Source organism: Physcomitrium patens, chromosome 3, assembly GCF_059467195.1.
Source record: "Physcomitrium patens ecotype Gransden chromosome 3, ASM5946719v1, whole genome shotgun sequence".
Classification (NCBI taxonomy): Eukaryota; Viridiplantae; Streptophyta; class Bryopsida; order Funariales; family Funariaceae; genus Physcomitrium; species Physcomitrium patens.
In genome coordinates, this window is record NC_143412.1 from 18,306,661 (window position 1) to 18,326,371 (window position 19,711).

Sequence of the window (19,711 nt, forward strand, 5' to 3'; positions counted from 1 at the left end):
ATTCTGATGAAGAAGTTATAGAGGGTTGAAGTCAACACATCCAAATCAAAGGGAGTAGATAAGTGGTTTTGTTTAAAATAATGGTTGGAGCCATAACTTGAGTTTTTGGATGAATTTTGGGCTCAAACTTTTTGGAAAAGATAGATTATTGTATGAAGAAGCTATACATATAAATTTTGTGGAATTTGAATGCTTAGTTTGAGAGATATGAAAAAAACTGCAGACAGGTATATTAAGATAAGGGTTTGAAGTGATTGTTAGGATTTTCAAGATATCTCAAGATCCGCAACAAATTTGCAATTGAAATTTGTTGTAGAAGTTAATAAGAATAAATCGATACTTTACGTAAAATTTGAGTAAGTTTAAACAGTTAAATCAGGAGTTATGAGGTATTGAAGTTTGGAAAAATTTTCACATACGGAAATATAAAGATTTAGTGGATTTTATCATATTTTGGATGTTATTGGTTACTTGAGGCTTATGTATTTGGTGTAATTGCTCCAAAAGGGAAATAATATATATATACTTAGGGCTTCTCTTGGTTTGAACCTTGATTGAGCAATTAGTGATAGCTAGGAGCCCAGTGCTTTCTTAAATATATATATATATATATATATATATATATTAAAACTAACTAGTCAATCTCTTCACAAAGTTGGTAACCATATACAAATGACAGGATAAAATGACCAAACTAACCAATTGGATCACTTGTAAGATAAGAAAAGTCTCTCAAAAAAATCAACAGAATCACATATATAATGAATCAAACAACATAACATCATCACAATTCACATATTCATGCAACTATTTATTATTTATTTATTGTAAGCAATAAAAAATAAAAAAATAAAAAAATTGAAATTTGAAAACTTTAAAATGTATTGATGTCATTAATATGAACTATACATAATGTGAAATTCATGGATGTGCACCATTTAAGAATAGTAGTACATGTGGAGAGACTACTGGTGAATGCAATAAGTTTACCCTGGTAAGTTGGAGCCCTCAATAGTTGCCACGATTGTGTGTAGTGAGCAGAGAGCACTTCGTAGGTGTGCTGGAATCAGAGGCATGTCGTGGCTTTCCTTCCCCTTTTCCAGGTCCATCACCTGATGCTTGAGCGAGCGTACTGCAACACCACACTTCCGACATTGGTGCCAAGACTTCTTCACGAACGACCAACTTCCACAAGTGGGGCCACGGCGAGCACAGCCCTGTTCTGGAACAGAATCCCAGCGCTGGGATGGATGAGGTGGAGGATATCACCCAGCTCTCAACGTTCCAACATCCGGTTATCTCCCAGCTCTCGGACTTTGTAGACGTCTGTTCGGAACGGAATTCCACGAAGACGTGCGTGAGGAGAGCGCGTTCTGGGCGAACGGTCGTCGTACGGACTAGAGGGTCCCCTCGTGCAAACCTAGCGGAGCGTGGACTCTCCCTTTCACGTCTCTCACCTCCCGTCTCGCATGCCGCTGCCGGTTCGCTTTTGATGCGGTGCTTCAGCGTGAGGTATTTCCTGATCCCGAGGCTTCGCAGGCGTGGAGTTTCGCTCGAGGCGGAGGGCTCGAGAGCGTTGTAGTGCAGCTCGATTCGGTATGGTTTTTGGTGCGATGTCCTTTTTACGGCTTTGGGTGTGGGATGTGTTCGTGCGTGATCCTTGTTTGCTTTTATGGTTCCTTCCCTTGTCTCGTCGTGCGGTTGTTGGCCAGTTTCTCTCGTTTCGAGATGGTTCGATCTGGCGGTAGCTGCACTTGGTGGTGCTTTTTGGTTGCTGCGGGTCTTGGGAGGTTCGCGACGGGAGAGTGGGAGCGCAGGGGAATTCGAGGATTTATGGGTGTATTTTGTGCAAGCCGGGAGCCCGGCTGCGGTGGGGGTGGTGGATCCACACGTCTCCCGCATGGCGCAGTTGGTAGAAAAGTTGGGAATTTGGGAGGCGGATCTGGAGAGCCGGTGCGTTGTAGCCGGCGAGGACTTATTAGCGCTGGGTGTGTGTTCCGTAGTGCTTCCTTGGTCGATGGCGGTAGCGTTGGCGCGTAGAGGAGACGTAGGCGCGAAATGCAGGTGTGCGGAGTGTGTGTCGATCCTGCGCTGGAACTCGGGTGGTTGAGGGTTCACGGGCTTCTTTATTCCGGCCACCTTGTGTCGCACCGGCGGTTTGTTTCCGGCCCGAGTGTGCGGGTCGTTCACTTTGATGTTTTGCGAGATCCAACAGGGGCACGGTGAAGGATAGCTAGTATGTTTCAGGTGCACAGTGGTAGGATCGACTAAGTATCACGTGTCTCTGTGGAAGGCGAGAGCCATCCACAGAGCCAGACAGTTCTGACTAGACGGCAGCCGAGCAGCATTTTCTCATCATGACGAAGCAGTGGCTCCGCCCAGCACCGGGTCGATGTACGCCGGTGGTGGTCGTAACGAGGCGATGTCGTGGTGGTAGTGGGCTGGAGGTTCCGTATTAGGGTTGAAGGGGTTTATGGCGGACGCCGATCACAGTGGCATTGTGTTCGCTGGAGTCAGCGACTTGGGCGTTTTGTTGCGACGAATCGATCGCAGAATGACTCCAGCGATTCAATGTGTGGGATTGATACGAAGGGTGCCGTAGCGGTAGAATCGTGCATGTGCACATGCATACGCGGATCAGAAGCGTTCCGGGCCATGAATGTTTTATCCCGGTCGCTGGCGAGCTGCAACAAAACGAGCGGGTTCCGGCAGCGGTTCGCTTCCGGGCCCGGACCGCCCGCAGTCCTCGCAGTGGAGCGATCTTTGCAAACGCTAGACATCTACTTTGACGGTTGACATGCGCGGCGAGGCAGCTGCTGACAAACCGGGTTTGTGGAATTTCAGGTGTGTGCAGCAGCATGTGACGTGTAGCCTCGGTTGAGCAGCAACTGCGCCAGTCCCAAGTTGTGGGAACCGGTGCGAAGCATCTCCAAGCTACCGCAGCCTGTAGGGGTCGAGAAGATGCAGTCGGCCGTGGAGAAGGCCCAGGAAGTCATGGAGGAGCAGGGCAGAGAGGTGGACGCAGCGGGCGCCGGTAAGGGTTGTCGGATGTGCTTGGGGGTCGGCCTTCGTGGGGCATTTTGGGGGTGGATGTGACAATGTGGTGCGCGGGGATGCTGAGTGGTGTTTTGGCTGCGCAGGCGCTGAGGCGGAGAAGCAGTCGACGGCGGATGCGGATGCCATCCTCCCCGAGGAGGCGGTGACGAAGGGCAATGGCAAGATCGGTGGAGAGGCGGGCGAAGGTGGCGCTGTTGTGGAGGCGGAGAACGGAGTGGCGGGCTTGGAGAAGGCGGTAGCGGCGGCGTCGACGGATTGGGACAATGCGCCTGCGGTCGGGTGGGCGAGCGCGGAGGCTCCCGAGGGCGCGGAGGGTGGCGGTCCGGGGGCGGAGGCATTGGCAGGTGCGGAGTCTGGCGTTGTGGGTGGCGCTCCCGCGGAGAAGGCACCGCTGCAGGTGTACAACTTCTACATGGTGAGGGTCCCCAGACCCGCGGACAAGCAAGGGAGGGTTGAGATATCGTCGGCCGAGCAGCAGTTGCAGGACAAGACGGATGCACGCAACGCGCACAACAGCACGGTGCAGGCTGCGAGGGTGAAGCGGAACGAGGCGTTCGAGAGGCTGAAGGCGGCCCGGCAGGTGGAGCGGGACTGGTTGACGCAGGTGCGCGCGAAGCAGGAGGAGATGAAGCCGCTGAGGGACAGCCTGCGGAAGTTGAGGGAGGCGGGGCGGGAGGTGCGAGAGAAGAGCCGGGACATGCCAACGTCGGAGGAGGAGCTGGACCACAGGGTGGCGTCTCTGGAGTGGAGGATCCAGCACGAGAGCATCCCGTTGAAGGAGGAGAAGCAGCTGATGAGGGAGATCAAGGCGCTGCAGGCATCGCGTGAGGCGGTGCGCGCGAACGCGTCCCTGTTCGCGCAAGTGCAGGACGCTCTGGGGCAGCGGGACGAGCTGGAGGGCGCGCTGAAGCCATTGGACGCGGAGTACAAGAAGCTGGACGTGGAGTTGAACGCGGCGAAGAAGGTGCGGGAGCAGGCGGAGAAGGAGTACGAGCAGGCGAACAGCGCCCTGAGCGCCGTGCAGGACAAGCTGCAGTCGGCGAACGACAAGAGGCAGGAGGCATACGTGCACAAGAAGTCGCTGAAGGAGCAGGAGTATATGCGGATGAAGGACTTTTACGACAACAAGAGGGACATCCAGGAGGCGAAGATGCTGGCGAACAAGCCGAACAACAGGAAGGAGGTGGAGGAGTACTGCAATGCGCAGGTGGAGCGGATGCTGGGGATGTGGAACACGGACGAGGAGTGGCGGAGGAACTACGTGAAGGACAACGAGTGGAGCACGGTTCGGCGGTTCGGGACGCTGGATGGGCGGGGTCTGGCGCCGGACGAGGCACGGCCGATGGTGGGCGGGCACGGGGACGGATTGTCGGCAGCGGGGCCTGGATCGGCACAACAGAGCGGAGGGCGAGGAGGCGGGAGCGGGCAGCGAGAGGGGGTGGCGGCGAGGGCGGAGAGGGTGGCAGCGAAGGGCGAGAAGGAGGACGAGGACGAGGAGGAGACGGGTTTCAATGCCGGTGCGGCGGTGGAGCAGAAGGAGAAGGAGAAGGGTGGGGCGAAGCGGGAGCGAGAGGCGGCGGGGTCGAGTCCCACAGCGGTGGTGGAGGCAGTGAAGCCGAAGTCGAAGGAGGAGCTGGAGCGGGAGGCCGCGGAGCTGAAGGAGCAGAGGAGGGCGGTGGAGATGGCGAAGGCGAAGGAGGCCGAGGAGCGGAAGAGGCGTCTGGCGGAGAAGGCACAGGCGAAGGCCGTGGCCCGGGCGCAGAAGGAGGCGGAGAAGAAGGAGAAGGAGCGGGAGAGGAAGGCGTTGAAGAAGGCGGCGGCAGTGGCTCCCCTGGAGTCGGGGAGCGCGTCGGACACAGCCCCAGGCGCGGGGAGCGACGGCAATGGGAATGGGAATGCGGGAGAGAGCGAGGAGCCGGCGGCAGAGGTGAGGGTGAGCTCGAGCCAGCGCAGGCGCGGGGTGACGAACGCAAGCAAAGCGGCAGCGAGGGTGGCGAGGGCGAAGGTGGCGATGCCTCCGGCGCGGGCGAAGAAGCAGAAGGTGCTAGGGATGCCGGTGCAGTGGGCGGTGGGAGCAGCAGCAGGAGTAGGAGCAGTTTTGGTGGCGGTGTTAGTGTATTTGATTTTGTGGAGGAGTAGGACGTCAGGGGCGGGCGGTTTCGAGGAGGGAGCGAGGTTCAAGGCGAGGCCGGAGGCATCGTCTCATAGCTTTTAGGAGGGTGGGTCTCAGTGGGGGTGGGCGGAGAGTGGGCGTGCTCGAGGGTGTCGGTGAAGCTGACGAGGGTGGGTCGGAGAAGGCCCGCGCTTCTTCTCTCGTTTGAAAGTCCCGCTGTTCGCTCCGCGGAGAGTTGCAGTAAACGTACGTAGTTTGGTTTCGATGGAATGCAGCGTCGCACATTGGATGCAGTGGATGTTGGTTTGGTTGTGTGAGTGGGCGGAGGTTTGGGATGCGTTTGAATGTGAATGCGTGTGTTGTGGGGTGCTTGGAAATGGAGGCGGGGATGTGGTGGAGTGGGGGGAGTTGAATGGTGTGGTGTCCGGTGGTGGATGAAATGCACATTGGACGAGCGTTGGAGAATGTGTGCCATGCGTGATGAACCGGAGGGTAACTGCCGTTGTGGATGGTGCAGTTAGCTGGGCGGTGAGTGGGGATGGCGCACCGATTTGCATGGGGGTGTGGGGGGCGAGAGTCACTTGTGAGATGGTTTGTTTTGCAATGTCAAATTTAACATTTGGAACACCATTAGGAGTAGTTCCAACTTCCTATAATATCACCAAACATTAAGAGTTTTTGTGATAGTAGGCACATCTCATGTCACACAAGTGAGATGGTTTGTTTTGCAAGAAGTCGAGGATTGAGTGCATGATTCTTTTTGTATGGAGGACGTAGCAGGTTGCAAGTGATGTGGAAGTGGTGATTGGTGTGCATTTCACTGGGACTGTCGGTACTAGGATGGATTTGTTGTAGTGAGCGTTTGAGAAGACATGATACTTGTGCAAGGCCCTGGTTATGCAATGAACTTTTCTTTTTCGCCTGTGGTTGTGGTTGAATGAAGAGCATTTATGTTTGGTGGTGCAAACCTGATGTGTATGATCAACAATGGAGAGGATATTTCAGCAATTTTGAGATTTATTCATGATTGTTTTCTTTGTGTAAAAAGAAAGGAGAGAGATGATTAGAAAGAGGCATGTCTATTGTAATAGTAGTTTTGAATAATACTCATGAAGTGTGTAATACTAAGGTTTATGACAATCTTAGATATGGAAGGACATTAAGATTTGAAGAGACATTAAGTTTTGATCATATGTTGAGGAACTCTAAGATCTGTGATTTTATAGTTTTTACATATTTTGATTTTTAGTTTTATTGAAGATGATTTAAAGGTTGTCTTAGCCATCAATAATGTTTAATGCTTGGATGAGAAGTTTTGCATGTTGTTTGATCATTGTTGAGGATTTTATTTTTTTCAAATTTAACATTTGGAGCACCATTAGGAGTAGTTTCAACTTCCTGTAATATCACAAAATATTAAGAGTTTCTATGAAGGTTGTGATAGTAGGTGTATCTCACTTGTGTGAGATGGTTTGTTTGACAAGAAGTAGAGGATTGAGTGCATGATTCCTTTGTATGGAGGATGTTGTAGGTTGCAAGTGATGTACAAGAGGTGAGTAGTGTGCATTTCACTAGGATTGGTAGTACTGGGATGGGTTTTTTTGTAGTGAGCATTTGAGATGATATAATAATTGTGCAAGGCCATAATTATGCTCTCAATTTATTTTATTTATACGTAAGAATTATCTGACGTAGATTAATATATATTTTTAAAATAAATATTATTAGAATATGATGTTTTTAATTACAATTTAATGTTTCTTTTATATACAAATTATAATTATACTATGAAGTAAATTATACCATGACCTTTGTCTATTTCAACATATATAGGCTTCATTGCATCACTTACAGTTGATGGATAAACAATAAGTGTAACATTGTCATGTTGTTTAGTTACTTGAAGTGTCAAGGACAAGAACATGATAAAAACAAATAAACAAGTGAGACTTCTTTCAAAGAAAGGTGACAAAATAAAAATAACTTGATATGTATATTAAGAAAGAAACTAGAATGGCTATCTCCTAAAGCCAAGAAAACTAGAGACCCTTGAAACTAGACTGGAAACAAGAAAAGAGTTGACAAGAGTGAAGAAGACTTCACTCTCGTATCTATATTTACTATCTAACTAGGGGCTACGTGGCGATGTTGTATAGGACCTCCAATATGTGTTGACTTTGTAAGACACATGCCTTGACTTACAAGGCAAGTTTTTCTACGTGTGGGCCACATAGTTAGCTTGGTCTTCAAGTTAACAACATGTGTGGCACATGGCTACTTTATTGACAACATTTTTAATCCAAAAAATCAATTAAAGACACCTATAAAGTCAAAGCAATGTCTATGAAGCTTCTAGAAAGCTTCCATAGTAAATATTATAGAATTAAGTTACTTTTATATACTTTTACTTATTTCTATCTATTTATACATGTAATTACTGACTTACATGCATATGTCCGTGACATGAAGTAATGTGTGGTGTCTGCCATGATTACTTCAAGTGATCTTTTTTATGTCATAGAATATTTATTTGAAAAAGTATGTTATTCTTTCACCATTTACCAAGTGATCTTCTTTTTATCATAAAATATTATTTTAATTTGAAGAATATTTGTCCTCATGTAATCTATTATATCTTTTAAGTTTTTTTTTTTTTTTTTTTTTTTTTTTTTTTTTAAATATTTGTATATTTTTTTAAAAAATATTTTGACAAGTATTGACTTCTATTATCTATGTGCAATTCTTTGATCTTGTATTCACATTGCTTCTCTCCAAGAACCTTAAATTCCTTAGAATTTGAAAAGTACACATTTTTGGCTTTAAAAATGAATATCCACACTTTTATTAAAAAATTGTCAATAAAAGTAATAAAGTATCTTATTCCACATATTGATGGCATCTTCATAGCTCCACAAATATTTGAATGAAAAGTCTCTAACAACTTGTCTTCATGTATTATAACTCCACTTAAAAATAAAGCTATTTATTATTTGCTTTAAATATAATCTTTACAAGCAAGACACATGACATTATTGCATGGTTGCCAAGATCTAAGTTATATACTATAGATTCAAGTTCTTTTATGCTTTTGGCATTTAAATGACCTAGGCATCAATGCCAAATGCCAAATTTGTGTTGATGTTGTGAAATCTCTCTAAATTATGGCATTTTGATTCTATTCACTTTCTTACAACTAATGAAGTAGAGGTTGCCATCTTTAAAGCCCATAGAAATATCACCTCTACTTAATGTTTGTATAATATATCCATTCATATTAAATTATATCTTACAACCATATAAATCAAGTTTTCTCAGCAAAAAGAGGTTCTCCTATACCATACAATTGTCTCTCAACAAATTTTTTGATACTAGAATGTCTTGACAAATATCAAATAAATAATTATTTCAAGTCATATGCTTGGTAGGATCTGAATCAACAACCTACTTAAACGTAGCAACCATGAAAGTACCTTTTCATACCATTAGTACAAAATTATTTCTTTTATATTTATCACATGTATTATTGATATATTTTCTATTTCATTTCTTCGTCTTTTAGTAATTTTATGCAAAGTAACTTGATTTTTTATAAATGTAACAAATTCTCATATTGCTTCTTATATTCTTAGATTACCTATCTTTGCCTTATTTAAAAAATATAGCCAAATCTTCACTTTGATGATTTTTTTTTTAATCCTTTTGGTGACTTTATGGACTAGTCTTGCTATTAAATTTTCCAACATAAAGTCTTTTATTTAAATAGAATTTAATGTCACAATGAAGTAATTGTAGGACTTAAGAAAGCTAATAAATAAGTGTTATAAATATACATATATTTTTCAATAATTATCTAAATAATATGAATAAATAGAAGTATGTAAAAATAAATAAAATAATAATATCTTGTAGAGAAGCTTTATAGGTATGGATTTTTTTTTTATATGTATCTATAAGTGATTGATAGATTTAAATCTTAGATAGCAAATTGGCCACATGTTGCATATGTTGATTACTTGTAATACAAGTTCAGCATGTAGCACACATATAGGAAGCTTGTCATGTAAATTTGACATGTGTTCTACAAGTTGGATACATATTGGAGGTCTTATAGAACATTGCCACAAATTTCATAGTTACATAGTATATATAGAAGCAAGAATGAAGCCATCTTCACTCTTGTCAATTTCTTTCTTATTTCTAGTCTAATTTTAAGAATCATTAGTTTTATTATTTTTTAGCAATAGCCATTTTAGTATTTTTTATGAATATATATATATATATATATATATATATATATATATATATATATATATATGTTTATTTTACTTTTTGTCATTTCTTTTAGAAAAATAATTCATTTGTTTATTTACATTCTTTAAGTTCTTATTTTTTATAAATTGACAAGAATATTCTTATTACATTAGAATTTTGTTTTTTTTTATTATTATTCTTTTATAATAAAGAATGGATTTTTTTTTATTTCTTTTATTTTATTTTCTTATGTTTGTTTGTTTATTTGTTTGTTTTTTTTTTTCTTGATAAGTCGCAAATATATTAGAAGTTGTAATTTATCCAATTCTAAACTAATATTATTCCTAGAATTTTCTTTCTCCTCAATTCTTCTTTTTTACTTATTTTGAATAATATTAGACATCTTTTTTTTATGTATCATTGTAACAAAGCTTATTGAAATAAAAAATATTATAGTAAAAATGCAATAGCAAACAAGAAAGTTATTACTTACAATCAATCAAATCAATTTATTACCGCAAAGAATAATAAGATTGAAAGGAAGGAAAGATATAGAGATGATTGGAGCTACTTCAATATCTATACTAAATCATATTTTTCCTATGGTGGAACATTGTTCAAATATTAAAGAATCAAGAATTGTCTTGCTTGTCAAGTTTGATGGTATAAAATCAAAATTTCAAGAATTTTTAATCAAATTCAACAAGTGATTGAACTTCAATCTCAAAGCTATCCAACTCCAAGATCATAAGTCAGATTTATTGAAACATTGATTTCAACTTTTGCATTATTATAGTTTTTATTTTTTTTTGAACAACATGATCTAATATTAGATAATTTAGAAGTTTAATATAGTAGAAATTTGATCCATGTATAGAGAACATGATGCAATTTGTATTGCAATCAATAAGATTTATATTTTATAATAAGAAAATCAATCAATCATATTATATGTTTTATAATTTTGACAACTTATAATTGATATCAATTGAGATGATAATAAACTCATTAGCCAATTTTTCTACAAATTAGATGGTTTTTTTGACAAAAAGTAGAAGATTGAGTATATGATTCCTTTATATGGAGGATATTATAGATTGCAAGTGATGTGGAAGGGGTTAGTAGTGTGCATTTCACTATGATTGGTAGTATTAGAATGGATTTTTTGTAGTGAGTATTTGGATGATATAATAATTGTGCAAAGCCATGATTATGTTGTTAATATTTATTGTTTGTATATAAGAATTGTTTAACATAGATTACTATATATTTTTTAAATAAATATTGTTAGAATATGATGTTTTGAATCATAGTTTAATATTTTTTTATATATTTATTATAATTATATTATAAAATTAATTTTTAAAATTTTAGGAATAATATAATTTTTATTATATTAGTATTAAAATTAAAAACTTTATATGATATCAAAAAATGGTCTTATGATGGATTAAAAAAAGATGTATATTATCATGGATTGAAAGATTTTAAAATAATTTGAAATGTGCAATGTTTCTTTGATTTTGCCAACTATTATTGGATTTTTGTGAAGAATTATTTTCAAGTTGGAGCTTCTCATATATGTTTGATATTTGAAGAAAAACTTAGGTAGAACAATGAAAATAAAGCATCTTTTGAAGTCTTTAAGATAATATTTATTTTTGCATCAATCTTGTATCATGTGATTCTTTTTAAGATATTGTATTTAGAAACAAATGTATATAACTTTGCTATGGATGTTGTTATAAATGGGAGCAAATGACTAGCTCTATATAGTAGATTTCTATTTTAAAAAGTTTTAGTAGCCAAAATTAATTATGTGATTCATAATAAAGAACTTCTTGCAATCATGGATTTATTTTAAGAATAGCATCATTACTTAGAAGGTGCTATTAATCCAATCACAATGTATATAAATCATGAAGATCTTAAGTACTTCATGTTGGTATGTATTTTGAATTATCACCAAGTACATTTGAGCATAACTTTATAAGATTTGAGTTCAAAATCACTTATCAACCTGAAATATAATAAGATTTGTTATATGCCCTTTTTAAATATTCTTATCTTATATCAAAGAAGAAGAAGAATATCTTTTGATTATTAAAGTATAATTCTCTTGAAGCTAAAGCATTTTAATCTTTGAGCAATAAAATCAACATTGATTGTTGATTCAACCTCCTTCAAGCAAATTCATTTGAATATGTCCTCTAATCCTCTTATTTATGATATTAAAAATAATTCTTTCAAGTTTCATAATATTTCTAAGTTTTCATTCAAGAACAACCTACTTTATTTTGAAGGTCACCTATATGTTCTAGAAGGAGAAGTACATTCATGTATGCTTTTAGCTCATTATGACTTTTCAACAGCCAGACATTTTGGATACAACAATACTTTAGAGCTAATATCTAGAAATTTTTGGTAGTTTCAAATGTAAAAGGGAGTCAAAGATTTTGTACAATCATGTGATATTTGATTAAGATCCGAATTCCTTGTCATCAACCTTATAAACTTATTTAGCCATTATCTATTTTGAAACAACCATAGTCTTCTATTTCTATGGATTTTATCATAAATCTTTTAATCGTATATTCATATGATTTTATATCTATGATAGTAGATCATTTTACTAAAATGGCACATTTTGTACCATATATAAAATCTACCATGAGAGAAGAAATGGCTAAGCTTTTTCTTGACAATATCTATTACTATTATAAATTATCCAAAGATATAATATAGAATAGGAAGACTTAATTTGTATCAAGGTTTTGGAAAATCATTTTTAAAATTTTAAAGGTGGATACAAAGCTCTCTTTAGCATTTCATTCACAAATTAATAGGCAAATAAGTCAAATGAATCAAGTTTTAGAATAGTATTAGAAGTGTACCATCAATTATCATCAAGATGATTGGACAACTCTTTTGTCATTTCAAAGTTTGCATATAATAATTTGGTCCATTCTTCTACTAAATCAACATCTTTTTTGCTAATTATGATTATCATCTAAGATTTGATACTTTTGACTTTTTAAAATTTGATAATCTTATAAAAAAATATTTGATAATTTTTTTGTTATAACTATATGCAATAATAAAGGCATAGTTAAGAAAAACTCAAAAACAACAAAAGATTAATATAAATGCCTATTGCAAAGAACAATCAAAATTCAATAGGGATGAAAAGATCTTGTTATTTAGAGGCAATATTAAGACTACTTATCCTTGTGATAAGTTGGATTATCGTAGGCTCAAAAATTTTATCCTATTTATAAATAAATCAACCTTATTACTTACTAATTATACCTTTTGGAATTTAAAAAGATCCATCTTGTATTCTAAGTATTTATTTTTGAGCTATAAAAGATAGTGAATATCTTCAAAATAAGAAAAATGTCACTTCTTCCTATAGAAGAAGATAATAATCAAGAATTTGAAGCAGAAGAAATTTTATAATTAAAGCAGCACCAAAATAGAATAAATATCTTGTACATTTGAAACAGGACTAAACTATCTCAAAAATCTAAGATCCTTCCAATTCACAAGAATATAAGGCTTCCTCACAAAATATGACAAAATAAATGAGAACAAAATTGAATAAGACAAAACTAAATAGAATAAGACATGAAAGACAAAATTGAGTAAACAAAAACATAACAAAAGAAATCTGAATAGAAAGATGCAAAACCAAACTTTACTAAGAGAAAAGGGTTTGAAACCATACTTGATAAAATTCTCCGAAAAGGCCTTATCAATTCTATTTATACCTTGTGCTATCACCCAAGTCTTTTGAGAATGTTCTTAGGTAGTAGGCTCTATCTAGATAACTACCTTAAATTCTTTTTTTAGAAGATTCTATGGTGGGCTCCTTTTAAATAACTACCCTAAGTTTTCTTCTAGAAGGTTATATGGTGGATCTCTCCTAAATAATTATCTTAAATCCTTTTTAGAATGTTCTAAGGTGGATCCTACTTGCTCCAATAATCTAATCTTAAATCTAGAAACTTCCATGGTTCTAATTATCTATATAATTATCTTATCAATACCTTGTTATAGTTAATCTTCCTCCACTAATAAAGAATGTCCTCGTTTTAATACTTTTCATTGTCATCATCTTCAACATCTTCATTCACTTCATTGCTAGTTTTACAATTTGTCAAAGATATTTTTTTCATTTGCTTCTTTCTTTGTTGAATATGAAGATGTATCTACAAATACACCATTATTTCTATGTAGATACATCTCTAAGTACTCATAAGCTTTTTTATCCTTCAAAAGATCAACATTATAATTTTTGATCATCTTCTTAATATCCAAATACATTAGTGTCTATGCCTTTTTACCTTAGTATTATTCAAAAAATACACATATTTATATTTTTTGCATCAAATTTGGATCTTATATAATTTATTGCCTTTGCTTAAGCAATACATCCAAAAGTTATGTGCAAATCATAAGGTTGCTTTTGATTCCAAGTCTTATAGAGTCATTGATGTGAATACATTTATAGAGCATGTAATCTTTGTAATTACTACATTTATCATGGCTTCCATCTAAAACTTATGGCTAAGATATTGAACATGAGGTATATTCCTTACTATCTCCAAAATAGTTTGATTTGCTTTTTTAGCAATTCTATTTTGTTGTAAAAGGTAAAGAGTTGAGATTTGTCTTGTAATATGTTGAATCTTTAAGAAACCATCAAAATATTTTGACAAGTATTTACTTCTATTATCTATGTGCAATGCTTTGATCTTGTATTCACATTGCTTCTCTCCAAGAACCTTAAATTCCTTAGAATTTGAAAAGTACACATTTTTGGCTTTAAAAATGAATATCCACACTTTTATTAAAAAATTGTCAATAAAAGTAATAAAGTATCTTATTCCACATATTGATGGCATCTTCAAAGCTCTACAAATATTTGAATGAAAAGTCTCTAACAACTTATCTTCATGTATTACAACTCCACTTAAAAATAAAGCTATTTATTATTTGCTTTAAATACAATCTTTACAAGCAAGACACATGACATTGTTGCATGGTTGCCAAGATCTAAGTTATATACTATGGATTCAAGTTCTTTTATGCTTTTGGCATTTAAATGACCTAGGCATCAATGCCAAATGCCAAATTTGTATTGATGTTGTGAAATCTCTCTAAATTATGGTATTTTGATTCTATTCACCTTCTTTCAATTAATGAAGTAGAGGTTGCCATCTTTAAAGCCCATAGAAATATCACCTCTACTTAATGTTTGTATAATATATCCATTCATATTAAATTTTATCTTACAACCATATAAATCAAGTTTTTTGTTAGGGACATAGTCCTTAGAACCTTCTAGAGACAAGTTTCTAGAACCGTCTAGAAGCAAGTCTCTAGAACCTTCTAGAAGCTTCTTAGTTGATAGAAGTTGCTTGAGAAGCTTCTTAGTTGGTACTAGTTGCTTGAGAAGCTTCTTAAATAGGAGTATATATTGGAATCCAGGCTAAAGAGTTCTTCAGTCTCGATAACACATCTCTTGGAGCTCTAATTCACCTATCTGGTGTTCTTGTATTCATCTAATTAATCTAGTTCTTGCCTATTTTTCTTGAACTTCTTGTTAGATTTCGAGCCTATATTTCTGTGTCCGTGATAGTTTATCGAGACTGCATTTTTCTCAAATATCAGAGCTAGTTTCTTCCTTCTTAGAGTGTAGATTACCCTTTGCTTGAACAATTACTAGCATTTTAGAGGTTGCGGATTACCCTCCTCTAAACTCATTCTTCTTTTGTTACAATATTGGAGTCTTATTCTTCTTGGAGAGAGTAGATTACCCCTTTTCTTGAAGATCTTAAGGCGTTTTAGAGATTGTGGAGTACCCTCCTCTAAACCAATATTGTCTTCTTGTAGAGTCATTTTTGTCCTTCTCTTAGAATGGCCGAAGGCCAAGACATTAATATGATGGAAAGTTCGGAGTCCAAGTTGAATGCTATCATGAATGCCCTTGCTACATTATCGCAAAGAATTGCAGAGATTAAAGGATTCGTGGCAAGGCTTCATAATGATGGAGCATCTGAGATAGCACAATCTAGGTTGCACCAGCCTCAAACTTCTGCACTTGGAGAAGCAACTTTGCCTCAGGTTCTACAAGCATCGCTGGTTCTACAACATAAAGAGCCCCGAGTTAGCCTTCCGGACAAGTTCCATACTACGCGTTCCAAGTTTTGAGGATTCGTCAATCTAATAAGGTTGATAACAGTTTTATAGCTCGAACGCTATCTAACGGAGGAATCACGTGTTGCGTTTGTTGAAACCTTATTTACAGGGCAAGCTCTATCATGGTTTGCTCCTTTGTTTGAAAAACGATCGTCTATACTAAACAACTTTGAAACCTTTTTGGAAGCGTTTGTGGAAGCATTTGGTGAACACGATAATGTTTGATGGACTACAACAAAGATCTGGTCACTACAACAAAGGATGCACTCTACATCAGTCTATGCATCGAATTTTAGGCAATTAGCATACAACATCAATTAGAATGAAGAAGCATTGATGAGTCAATTCTATTGGGGTTTAAGGGATGATGTGAAGGATTTGCTGTTAATTCTTCTTGATCCGCGAACGCTCAACAAAGCTATTAGCCAAGCTGTGAAGCGCGATAACCACCTATTCCAATGTCACCAAGACCAATGCTCAAGACAACATACGGTTCGCCATGCCTCAATTATGTCGATAAGCAGAGTGAATTCACATTCAGAGGTAGAAGACATGCAAATTCATGTGGTATGTGTCAAATTCCTTACTCTAGAAGAAAAAAAGCGGCGTATGGAGGAAGGTCTATGCTTGTATTGTGGTGAAGAAGGTCCCAAAGTTGGAAACTGCCCCAAGAAGTAAAATCAATGCACTATCAAGACCAGGGGCATGTTTGTTCAGGAAAACAAAGATGCCTAGCCACAATAGGAACCGTGCGATCGACAATGAAATATCGCAATAATAACTAGGTTCCTTTCTTTCCACTCAACCTACCCTTTATTTTACAATCTCTTTGCTTATTGGCCCTCAAAAACTGAGAACCTTAGCATTATTAGATTTAGGAGCATCTGCTTGTTTCTTAGACGAAGAATTTACGAAGTGTCATAAGATCCCTTTAGTACAAAAATCCAAACTTGTTCACGTTGAGGTCATAGATGGACGACCTTTATTGTCTGGTAGTATCACCTATGAATCAGAACCTATAGAAGTGACGTTTAAGGGCCATAGTAGTCATATTATTTTCAATATTATTAGAACTCCATCAAATCGTATTATTCTTGGTCTTTCCTGGTTGGAAAAGCATAACCCATCTATAGATTGGAGGTTGTGGAAGATGACCTTTCCCACAAAACCACCCAAGAGCAAGCCTAGTAAAAAATCTCGAATAGAGAAATCCTTATTCATTGGAGTAAAAGTGTTTGTAAGATTGTCCAAGGAAGGCACACCATTTGTCATTTATGCAGCTCCAACTACCAGAGAGAAGATCTTGACAATAAGTATACCAGAATAATATAAGGATTTTAAAGACAAGTTTCAAAAGAAAAATGCCGACATACTATCAGAATACCGACGATATGATTACACCACAGACTTGTAGGAAGGAGCACAACCGCCTTTTGGTCCAATCTACAATCTATCGTAGATAGAGTTGGCGGAGTTGCGAAAGTACATCGATGAGAATCTAGCCAAGAATTTCATCTGTCATTCAAAATCGTCAATTGGGGCACCCATCTTATTTGAGAAGAAGAAAGATGGCTTGTTGCGGATATGCGTGGACTATCAAGGCCCCAACAAGGTAACAAAGAAGAATTGTTACCTGTTACCCTTGATTTTTGGTCTCTTAGAATAACTTGGATGTGCAAGGATCTTCACAAAAATTGATCTAAGAGGAGCTTACAACCTCGTACGAATCAAGGAAGGAGATGAGTGGAAGACAGTGTTCCGTACAAGGTATGGCCATTTTGAGTATAATGTCATGTCCTTTGGTCTTACCAATGCTCTAGTGGTCTTCCAACATATGATGAATGACATTTTTCGGGAGCACCTTGACAATTTTGTTGTCATCTACTTGGATGATATTTTGATATTCTCCAAAAACGAGGAAAAGCATGAAAAGCACGTTCGTTTGGTCTTAGAAATACTATGCAAGCGAGGACTATATGCCAAGTTGGAAAAGTGTTTATTTCACCAAATGGAGATGGAGTTTTTGGGGTTCGTTGCGACTACGGAAGGCTTGAAGATAGACCCTAAGAAGGTGTAAGCAATCATGTCTTGGAGGTTCCAAAGATGGTTAGAGATGTACAATGCTTTCTTGGTTTTGCTAACTTCTATCGGATCTTCATTAAGAATTACTCTCAAGTTACTGCTCCTCTCACTTAGTTGACATGCAAGGATAAGCTAGAATGAGGACCTCCAGTGGAGAAGTCGTTTGAAGACCTGAAAACGGCATTTACTATGGCTCCAATCTTGGTACATCCAGACTTTACAAAGACCTTCTATTTAGAAATTGATGCTTTGGATTTTACTTTGGGAGCTGTACTTTCACAAATGGGAGAAGATAAGAAGCTCCATCCGGTTGCATTCTATTCTCAAAAGTTCTCTGCTGCTGAAATCAATTATGAGATCTACAATAAAGAACTCTTTGCTATAGTGGATTCTTTCCAAGAATGGCATCACTTTCTTGAAGGAGCTACACACCTAGTGACCATATATACGAATCACAAGAATTTGGAATATTTCATATTGGCTCGAGTTCTAAATCAACGTCAAGCTCGGTGGAATATGTCGCTATCTAGGTTCAATTTTGTTATCACTTATCGACTTGGAAAGCAGCAATGACTATCTGATGCCTTATCAAGGAGATTGTATCTTATATCAAAGGCTGGAGAAGCAGCATTTGATCAATAATATACGATGTTGTTGAAGCCAGAGTAATTTCAGCTTTGTGTTACTATTGTACCAATTGATGTTTACTTATTGAACCAGATACGTGTCATAACCATTGAAGATTCAGTAGCCATTGATATCAAGCAACATGCCAATGATGACAAGTTCAAAGTGGAGGAAGATCTTTTATACTTTGAGGAGCAGTTGTATATTCCAAAAGGACTAGCACGACTTCTAGTTCTTCAATCTCGCCACGATTTTCCAACTGCGGGACATTTTGGATTCAACAAGACCTTAGAACATATTTCTCGAGATTTTTGGTAGCCTCAAATGTAAAAAGATGTGAAAGATTTTGTCCTCTCTTGCGACATCTCTTCAAGATCCAAGAATCCTTGACATCGCCCTTATGGACTTCTAAAGCCATTGCCGATTCTACATTGACCATGGTCTTCAATTTCTATGGACTTCATCATGGACCTGCCATCATCGAACTCATTTGACAGCATCTTTGTCGTGGTAGATCGACTTACAAAGATGGCGCACTTTGTCTCTTACAAGAAGACATCGTTCAGTGAAGTCACAGCAAGGCTCTTTTTCAATAATGTATATCGATATCATGGACTATCAGATGATATCGTATCAAATTGAGAATCCAATTCATATTAAAGTTTTGGAGATCTCTCTTTGAAATACTGAAGGTGGATATCAAGCTTTCTTCGGCTATTCATCCTCAAACTGACGACCAAACGGAACGGATGAACCAAATCTTGGAACAATACATACGATGCAGCATCAACTATCAGCAAGACGATTGGATTGCATATCTGTCACTAGTCAAGTTTGCATATAACAACACCCTCTATGCGTCGACTCAATACACACCATTCTTTTCTAACTATGGATATCATCCAAAGCTTGATTCATTGAGTCCGTCAACAAATAACAATCCAGCAGCTGAAGGATTTGTGAAGCAACTATCAGAGCTTCAAACTACATTGAAGCTTCAATTACAATCCGCTCAAGAATCCTACAAGATGTCTGCAGATAGATTTCGGAATCAAGCACCTACTATCAAAATTGGAGATAAAGCATGGCTTCTTCGACGGAATATCAAGACCAAGCGACTATGTGATAAGTTGGACTATTGAAGATTGGGACCATTTATCATCCAAAAGCAAAACAATCCAGTGGCGTGTCATCAAGAATTACCGGCTTCTATGAAGGTACATCCAGTCTTTCATATTTCTCTGTTGGAGCCTTATCGAGAGTCATCTTTTTCTAGAAGAGTGCAATGTCCGCCACCTAGTATTGAGATCGAGAACCACAAAGAATACGAGGTCGAAAAGGTACTAGATTCAGGATGAAGGTGGGGCAAGTTAGAGT

General features: G+C 38.3%; 1 protein-coding gene across 1 annotated transcript; it reads left to right on the forward strand.

Annotated features, from left to right (window-relative positions):
* Positions 1-1,455: 1,455 nt before the first annotated feature.
* On the forward strand, positions 1,456-5,440 carry LOC112279858 (uncharacterized). The gene is made up of 3 exons (XM_073532657.2): positions 1,456-1,596; positions 2,845-3,034; positions 3,141-5,440. The coding sequence occupies exons 2-3, from the start codon at positions 2,962-2,964 to the stop codon at positions 5,270-5,272; spliced, it is 2,205 nt and encodes a 734-aa protein (XP_073388758.2). The 5' UTR covers positions 1,456-1,596; positions 2,845-2,961; the 3' UTR covers positions 5,273-5,440.
* Positions 5,441-19,711: the final 14,271 nt, after the last annotated feature.

What these genes read in the sequence shown, in the direction of transcription:
- LOC112279858 (XM_073532657.2), top strand. Translation starts at nt 2,962, where the DNA reads ATGCAGTCGGCCGTGGAGAAGGCCCAGGAAGTCATGGAGGAGCAGGGC. An exon ending in GGTGGACGCAGCGGGCGCCG is followed by an intron (nt 3,035 to 3,140) that starts GTAAGGGTTGTC and finishes TTGGCTGCGCAG; the next exon opens with GCGCTGAGGCGGAGAAGCAG.